Source organism: Aristolochia californica, unplaced genomic scaffold (assembly GCF_029961685.1).
Source record: "Aristolochia californica isolate CCGP_79_NKW_82.1479 unplaced genomic scaffold, dmAriCali1.0.hap1 SCAF_10, whole genome shotgun sequence".
Lineage (NCBI taxonomy): Eukaryota > Viridiplantae > Streptophyta > Magnoliopsida > Piperales > Aristolochiaceae > Aristolochia > Aristolochia californica.
The window spans coordinates 24679657-24688038 of record NW_027181771.1 but is presented as its reverse complement, the minus strand read 5'-3'; the positions used below and the strand labels follow the sequence as shown (position 1 = coordinate 24688038).

Sequence of the window (8382 nt, the reverse complement as noted above, 5' to 3'; positions counted from 1 at the left end):
AAATTTTTAATAATATCAAATAAATAACTTAATTAAAATATATTAATTAATTTTTATATTATGTTAACCAAATTAAGTTGATTGATCATTTAATTTTTTTTGAATTTAACTTTAATATTTTAATTAAATATTTTCTTAAAATACAAAAAATAAATTATAATAATTTTTAATGAAAATTTAAATTCTAATTTTAATTGTTTTATTTATTCCATTGATAAAAATGTTATACTTGGTAGTAAGAGGAAATGTTAAATATAACTATATGTGAGAATAGGTGATTAATTATCTGTGATTATATTTTTTTCCAAATTATTCTCGATAAAATTATTCCATCTAGAATAATATATATTTCTTGATGATTTTTGAAATTCGCTGAGAATAAGTGAATATTTCTCTGTAATTTTTTTTTCTACTTATTTTCAATGAAATTGTTTTATCGAGAATAGCATATATTTACCAGAATTTTTGAATTTTATCAAGAATAAGTAGATATTTCTCAATTAATTTTTGTTGTTAATGTTTCCTACTTATTCTTGGCAAAATTATTTCGTTGAGAAAAAATCTATTTCTCAATGATTTTTTATTTCATAGAGAATAGTGGATATTTTTTTTTTTTTCCTAACTATTTTTTAGAGAAATTACTTCTCTAAGAATAGTATATATTTCATAAAGATTTTTAATTTCACCAGTAATAAGTTATTTTTTATTTTTATTTTCCCTTTTTTTTGTGACATTATTTGGTCGAGAATAGCATATATTTCTAAGAGATTTTTAAAATTTTCCAATAATTAGTTTATATTTTTTTTTGTCTTTCTCTAACTTATTCTCGAGGTTTTTTTTTGTCTAGAATAGTATATATTTCTTGGTGATTTTTTAATTACTTTGAGAATAAGTGAATATTTTTATTTTTAATTTCCCCTCTTATTCTTGGTGAAATAATTTTTCAAAAATAATATATTTTTTTTTAATCTTTGAATTTATTTGAGAGTAAGTGAATTATTTTTCTTTTTTTTCCTAGCTTATTATTGACAAGATAGTTTCGACTAGAATATCTTGGTGATTTTTTAATTTCATTGAGAATAATTGGTTCTCTCCATTTAGTGGGAATCTTTTTCTCGACAACATTCAAATTTCATCGAGAAATATATACTTATCTCAACAAAAAATCATGGAGAAGAAAAAATTTTGAGAAACATTAATTTTCCTATAGCATAAGAAGTTAGAGCAACTCAATTGAAGATGGCTATGAACTACTTCCGAAAAGCACACTCCTACTTAGGTTGTTTGATTTGAATGTATGTTGAATTATGTCTAAACATGTAGCCTTTGCATGAAGTCTTGTTTACTTGAATGGGACACAATCATGTTCAAGCTAGGGAGTAAAAAGTATATAATTAGAAAAGAGTAAATGATTTTATATATTGTGTTGGTCCCAAGATCCCTATTAAGATAATATTACTAATGATATATGTTAAGTATGAGGCGCATAAAAAAAGCCCTTTAAAAAAATTTCTAACAGCATATTCGTTTGATCCACCATGGCCCATTTCAATGATCCATAGAAAAGGGAAGAAATTTGCTCATACTAGAAAGCGCACCATCAACATCTAGTAGCACCATTTGACTTAAAAGACAAAGGAAGAATCATTTTTTTTGGAAACAACCGGTCCAAAAAAGGCAGGAAGAATAAAATGCGCAAAAGGAGATGACCATATAGGAAGAAATAAAAATTGAAGTGCCAATAGTCGAAGCAGTCAAACCCATCTATAAAAATCAAGCATAATCAGTGAAAAAAAATGAAAGCCTAAAATGAAAAGACAAAATTAAGGAGTCAAGCATGTGGTGAAATCGGAGCAAGAAGAGTTGACCCCTATGGAAGGAATCAACCTCATGTCATGATGGAGTGAGCATGTTACGGTCCCGGGTCATGGATCGAGTAACAGGGCATGGGATTTGTGAATCCAGCACTGTCACTGAGTTGCTGGACTTGGTAAGGAGGGTTAAAGATCCCTTCTTTGGCTAATTTTCCACCAATGATCATTCTAATGTTAAAGTTATAGCTAGAATGGAATTAATTCAGGTGGAGAGATAATGGAAGAATACCTATTCTTGCTCAAGTAAATCAGGGTTTCGACCCTGATTTGATGCAGCTCGTGCTAGGATTTGAAGGCCTAGCTTAGGGGGCAGCCTTTGCTCACGTTGATGGCTGTTTTTGCTCTGTTTCCATGATGATTCCCCAACAAGAGGAGTTTCTTTAATCCTTCATGTGGAAGAACCAGAACTCTTCCCTTTTTGCTGCTCGTCAAGAGGGAATTGAACCCTACTTGTTGTTGACGCTGATGAGGAGGGAAGACCCTCTCTTTCGGCTCGGGAAAGGGGCAAGAAGCTCCTCATCTTAGTATGGATGATGATGGATGAAGTTGGGTGAAGATGGATGGCAATGGAGGGTGAAGGATAGGTTGGATTTTTGGAGTAAACCATAAACTCGATATCAAGAGGTGATCTCAACCTATTTACACTAGGTTATTCTAAAATCTCAAAGCTTACCTATTTCATTCATTCATTTCCCTTAAATAGATCACATCATGGGGTTTTAGGGTTAGGGTTACAATAATTCCCCATAATGCCCCTACATATAAAAGTAATTAGAAATAACTCCTACTTAAAACAATATAAGAAATAAATCCTACTCAAAGTAATATAAGAAATAAATCCTATTGAGTGAGTTGTTGTTGCCTCCTTTGTTGTGGGACTCGGTGTGCTATTGAGTCCACAACTTCTACCTCCCCATGGAGAAAGAGCTTGTCCTCAAGCTCAAAAGGTGAGTAGACCAATTTGAAGATGTCGACACGTTCCCATGTGGCAGCGTTGGGGTCAGTGTTCGTCCATTGAACGAGAATCTCCCGATGGTCATTGGGCAACCGCGCGCGTTACACCGTGACTGGGTTAAGAATAAACTTGCCATGATCAACCGGTGGTAGGAATGGAGCGGATGTAGGCTGCGCCTCGGAATGTGGCTTCAAAAGAGAGAAATGAAACACATCATTAATTTTGGCCATGTCCGGTAATTTGAGTTGATAGGCGACTGGTCCCATGCGTCAAAGAATGAGAAACGGTCAAAAAAATTGGGGAGAGACTGCTGACAGTAGGGCTGAAGCCATAGCCAACACATACTCCCTAATCTCAAAAGAGACCTCACGGTGGCCTTTGTCATAGACATCCTTCTTCTGAGCTTGGCCGTGTCAAAGCCATTCTGTGATATTTTGTAGCAGTAGATCCTTGTTCATGAGCGCCTGATCAATCACGTCCACACAGGTGGACCCTAGGTTGTACGAGAGAAGGCAAGCTGGACCCCGACCATATATAACCCAGAAAGGAGTGGCTTGCAAGGCAGAGTGGAACGAAGTGTTGTAACAGTTTTTGGCCCACGAAAGACATTGAACCAATTGCCACGGACGTTCACCCACTAAGCACCGTAGATACATCTCGATGGTGCAGTTCACCACCTCTGTCTATCTATGGATGATAGGTGGAGGAGAACTTCAATTTAGTCCCGCTCAAGCGAAAAAGTTCCCGCCAAAAGGTGCTCGTGAAAACTGCATCTCTGTCACTCACAATGGATTCTGGAATGCCATGTAAGCGGACTATCTACTCCAGGAAAGTCTGAGCAACCCGTGTTGCTGTATAAGGATGAGCCAACGGTATAAAATGTCCATACTTGGAAAATCTATCAACCACCACGAAAAGTACGGATTTGCTGGAGGACAGGGGTAGACCTTCCACAAAATCCATCGAAATGTCGGCCCAAACCTGGTTAGGAAGGGCCAGAGGCTGGAGAAGACCTGCTGGACTCAAGTGCTCGGCTTTGTTGTGCTGGTAGACCTCACAGTCGCCCACATAAGTCGCAATAGAGGGTTTCATTGCTTGCCAGTAAAAATCAGCTCGAATTCTGTGCAAGGTCTTTTGTAACCCCTCGTGTGTATTGTCATGGTAGGCTGAGAGAATAGCTGGAATCAACTCGGACTTAGGAGGAAGGCAAAGCCGCTACTCGTAATAAATAAGTGAATCCTAGATGGACCACTTCGAATTCATTGTCCCTTCTGAAATCTTCTGATGCAGTCCCTGCAGTGCAGGGTCAGTGGCATGTGCGTCTCTTACCAAGTCCACAATGAGAAATCTCGGTTGGCTGATCGAATAGACCGACTGCTGATCCTCAAAACACCGTGACAAGGTGTCTGCCACCTTATTTAATCTCTCCGCATGATATTCCACCTAGAAGTCAAAACCCAACAACTTACTGATCCAGTGTTGTTGTGGCGACGTTGTCAAATGTTGTTCTAGTAGGAATTTAAGGCTATAGTGATCAGTGCGTATGAGAAAAGCCCAGCCCCAGAGATAAGGCCTCCAATGTTGGACCACCTTGGACAACCCAATCAATTCGTGCTCATAGGCTGCCAGTTTGTGATGACGGACTGCCAACTGTCTGCTAAAATACGCAATAGGATGGCCCAACTGCTGTAAAACGACCCCAATGCCCACGCCCGAAGTGTCGCACTCTACCACGAACAATTTGGCAAAGTTGGGAAGTTGTAATACTGGCGCGGATGCGAGGGCACCTTTGAGTGCCACAAATGACTTGGTGGCCTCCTCATTCCAAATAATAGAATTTTTCTTGAGTAGACTGGTCAATGGTGCTACTATTGGCCCATAGTTCTGAATAAATTTGTGGTAGTAGCCCGCAAGACCCAAAAAACCCCGTAATGTAGAACACGACTGTGGCTGCGGCCATTCGTGAATAGCTCGGATCTGCTCAGGATCCACCGTAACCCCCTCATGTGAGATAATGTGTCCCAGATACCCCACATGTGAATCCGCAAAAGAACACTTGGAATGTTTCAAATAGAGCTGATGTGCTCATAACAAGTCGAAAACAATTCTCAAGTGTGCCAAGTGCTCCTCAACTGACTTGCTATATATCAAAATATCATCAAAAAATACAAGAACAATTTTTTGAAGATAGGGGCTAAATACCTAGTTCATCTAAGCTTGAAAAGTGGAGGGTGCATTGGATAACCCGAACGACATGACGATGAACTCAAAGTGGCCATGGTGCGTGTGGAACGCCGTCTTCTTGATATCAAAGGGGTGCATCCGAACCTGATGGTATCCCAAACGGAGGTCGAGTTTAGTGGATAACCACAACCCATGTAACTCATCCAGGAGCTCATCCACTACCGGAATCGGAAACTTGTCTTTTACTGTCTGCACATTCAACTCCCGGTAATCCACGCAGAACCTCCATCTCTCATCATGTTTCTTCACAAGTAAGACGGGTGAAGAGAACGGAGAGCGACTGGGATGAATAAGACCCTATTTCAACGTATCCTGGCACTGACGCTCTATCTCGTCCTTTTGAAGATGTGGGTAACGGTACGGTCGCATGACCACTACCTCATATCCTGGTTTCAAACAGATCTTGTGGTCACAGTGCCTCATGGGAGGCAAACCCAAAGGCTCCTGGAAGAGGTCAAAGAACTCCTCAACCAGACCCTCATTAGTACTCTCACGTTGTTCATGTGTCTACAAAGCGTGCATGCGGTGGGCCCTGTCCACCTGACAGCCCTGTAAGAGCACCCAACTCCCGGCCAAATCAAAGCTCATGGTTAAAGCCGAAAAGTCCCACAGAATGGGCCCCAATGTTTGTAACCATTTAGTGCCTAATACCATATCAAATCCCGCCAGGGGAATAACAAAAAATTCAGCATTAAACTAAGTAGAACCAATGGAAAAATTTACCGCCTTACTAATCTCATAGCTAGGGACCTTCTCGCCATTGGCCACTGAGACGGTGGCTGTCGGATGAGTGTGTATCTGGAGCTGGAGATGCTATGCGGCTGTCAAACTCAAAAAATTGTGTGTACTCCCTGAGTCGACTAGTCCCACCATTTCTCGGTCGATGACATGAGCTCAAACTTGCATTGTATTAGGCGATTTCTGGCCAGTAATAGCATGCAAGGATATCTCCAGTGGTTCCTCCTCAATAATATCCTCTGGCTCCTCTCGATCCTCTGAATCCTCCACCTCGAGCCAAAATAATCGTTTACATTGGTGTCCTACCCGATACTGCTCATCACAGTTATAACGTAAATTTTTGGACTGCCTTTCTGCCATCTCCGCACTCGTTAATTTTTTTATAAAGCTTGGTAGGGAATTACCAGGGCGGGGATCGGCTACCCGAGTCGTCGTCGGAGTGTGTCTCGATGGGGCTACCCAGAGATGCTCCCTGAGATGAATTATAGCGGCTCCCTTGCCACGTGGAGGAAGTTTTCCTCTCACCTAACCAACCCGACTTACGTTGCTGCAACTATTGTCGTTGTTCCATTGCATAAGCTAAATCCGTAGGCATAAGGAGTTCTACCTCTAGCCGTAAATACTCATTGAGACTGCTACGAATAGGGAGACCTACTGGTCAACCAATACCCTCTAACCAGCACGAGCCAACTTTTCCTGGAACAGTTTTTGATATTGTTCCACCGAACCAATTTGTCTCATTAGGAGTAACTCTCCCAGGGGGTTGCTGTTGGGGAAGGACCAAATCTAACTGTGCATAGATTTTTAAATTCTCTCCAAGTCATCCCTGGTCTCTCTTTCTCTACTTGAGTAACCCATAACATGGCTTCATCTGTCATATGGAACGAGGCTAGTTGCACCTTATTCTATTCAGTAGTCCCTTGGTTCAATTTTTTTTTTTCACATCTATGCAACCAAATTAAGGGATCAACTGAACCATTGAAAGAGGGAAACTCTAACTTAGTGTACCTTGGAACTGTGCCTCCATGCTGGGGTCCTTGGACAGCAGTGCGCCCATGCCACTGTTCCCCTCTTCTGTAATATGGTTGAGCAACCTCTCTCACCTCTGGACTCTGATGTCTCTCTGCCCTCAACTCCGTTAGCATGCTGATGACTCAACTCATCTCTTCTTCCAAACCACAAACCTTCCCCAACAATGATTGTGCTATTTCAAGGCTATCTTCTATCTTTTGTATCCTGATTTGGATTTTTTCATTGCTGATATTATCCCCCATGTTGCCCTGCTTTGATACCAAGTTGTTACGGTCCTTGGTCATGGTTCGAGTGACACGGCATGGGATTTATTAATCCAGCACTGGTACTGAGTTGCTGGACTCGGTAAGGAGGCCTAAAGATCCCTTCTTTGGCTAATCTTCCACTAGTGATCAGTCTCCCTTTTTACGAACTCATTCTAGTGCTAAAGTTATAGCTAGAATGGAATTAATTCAGGTGGAGAGATAATGGAAAAATACCTGTTCATGCTCACGTAAATCAGGGTTTCAACCCTGATTTGATGCAACTCGTGCTAGGATTTGAAGGCCTAGCTTAGGGAGCAACCTTGCCTCACGTTGATGGTTGTTCTTGCTCTATTTCCATGATGATTTCCCAACAAGAAGAGTTGCTTTAATCTTTCACGTGAAAGAACTAGGACTCTTCCCTTTTTGTTGCTTGTCAAGAGGGAATTGAACCCTACTTGTTGTTGACGTTGATGAGGAGGGAAGACCCTCTCTTTGGGCTCAAAAAAGGGGTAGGAAGTTCCTTTTCTTAGTATGGATGATGATGGATGAAGTTGGGTGAAGATGGATGGCAATGGACGGTGAAGGATAGGTTGGATTTTTGGAGTAAACCTTAAACTCAAGATCAAGAGGTGATCTCAACCTGTTTACACTAGGTTATTCTAAAATCTCAAAGCTTACCTATTTCATTCATTCCATTCCCTTAAATAGATCACGTCATGGAGTTTTAGGGTTAGGGTTACAATAATTCCCCATAATGCCCCTACATATAAAAGTAATTAGAAGTAACTCGTACTTAAAATAATATGAGAAATAAATCCTACTCAAAGTAATATACGAAATAAATCCTATTGAGTGAGTTGTTGTTGCCTCCTTCATTGTGTGACTTGGTGTGCTATTGAGTCCACAACAGAGGAAAACAATAGTGGGAGGAGTTGATTATTGTACTAAAGTGCATATAGTAAGAGTCGACAACATCGAAGGAGTTGACCACATCTGAGTGAAAAACAACAAAAAGGATTTGACTCTATGCACTAAAAAGTTTTGAAATAAAAAAAATCAGTCGACCCTTATAGGGTGGAAAAGCAAGAGGAGTTGAACTCTGGGGCGGAGAGGATTCAAATTTTGGGGAGGATTCGACTACAAAATCAAGCTATTAGAAGAAAACATTGTGGAAGCCATGTCGTAGCAATTCAATTTCCTGAATATCAGTCCAAATCAAAAAATTATATGTTTTCAAATTATGTAAGTAACCTATAATATGTTCGGTAGTAAAAATAGGAACAATTGATTTTTT

At 40.0% G+C, this 8382-nt stretch overlaps 1 protein-coding gene across 1 annotated transcript; it reads right to left on the bottom strand.

Moving 5' to 3' along the window:
- Nucleotides 1-3242: 3242 nt before the first annotated feature.
- Nucleotides 3243-6171, bottom strand: LOC137942980 (uncharacterized). Its single transcript, XM_068788693.1, has 12 exons — nt 6105-6171; nt 5797-5852; nt 5614-5622; nt 5435-5517; nt 5323-5353; nt 5075-5262; nt 4967-4969; nt 4420-4483; nt 4159-4272; nt 3811-4044; nt 3653-3727; nt 3243-3512 (listed from the first exon to the last, which is right to left on the bottom strand). Exons 1-12 carry the CDS (start codon nt 6169-6171, stop codon nt 3243-3245), a joined length of 1194 nt encoding a protein of 397 aa, XP_068644794.1.
- Nucleotides 6172-8382: the final 2211 nt, after the last annotated feature.

Coding starts and splice junctions, on each gene's coding strand:
- LOC137942980 (XM_068788693.1), bottom strand. CDS start 6,171: ATGGCAGAAAGGCAGTCCAAAAATTTACGTTATAACTGTGATGAGCAG. Junction 4,045..4,158: donor GATTTCTCATTGTGGACTTG/GTAAGAGACGCA, acceptor TATTACGAGTAG/CGGCTTTGCCTTCCTCCTAA. Junction 3,513..3,652: donor GTTGCTCAGACTTTCCTGGA/GTAGATAGTCCG, acceptor ATCCATAGATAG/ACAGAGGTGGTGAACTGCAC.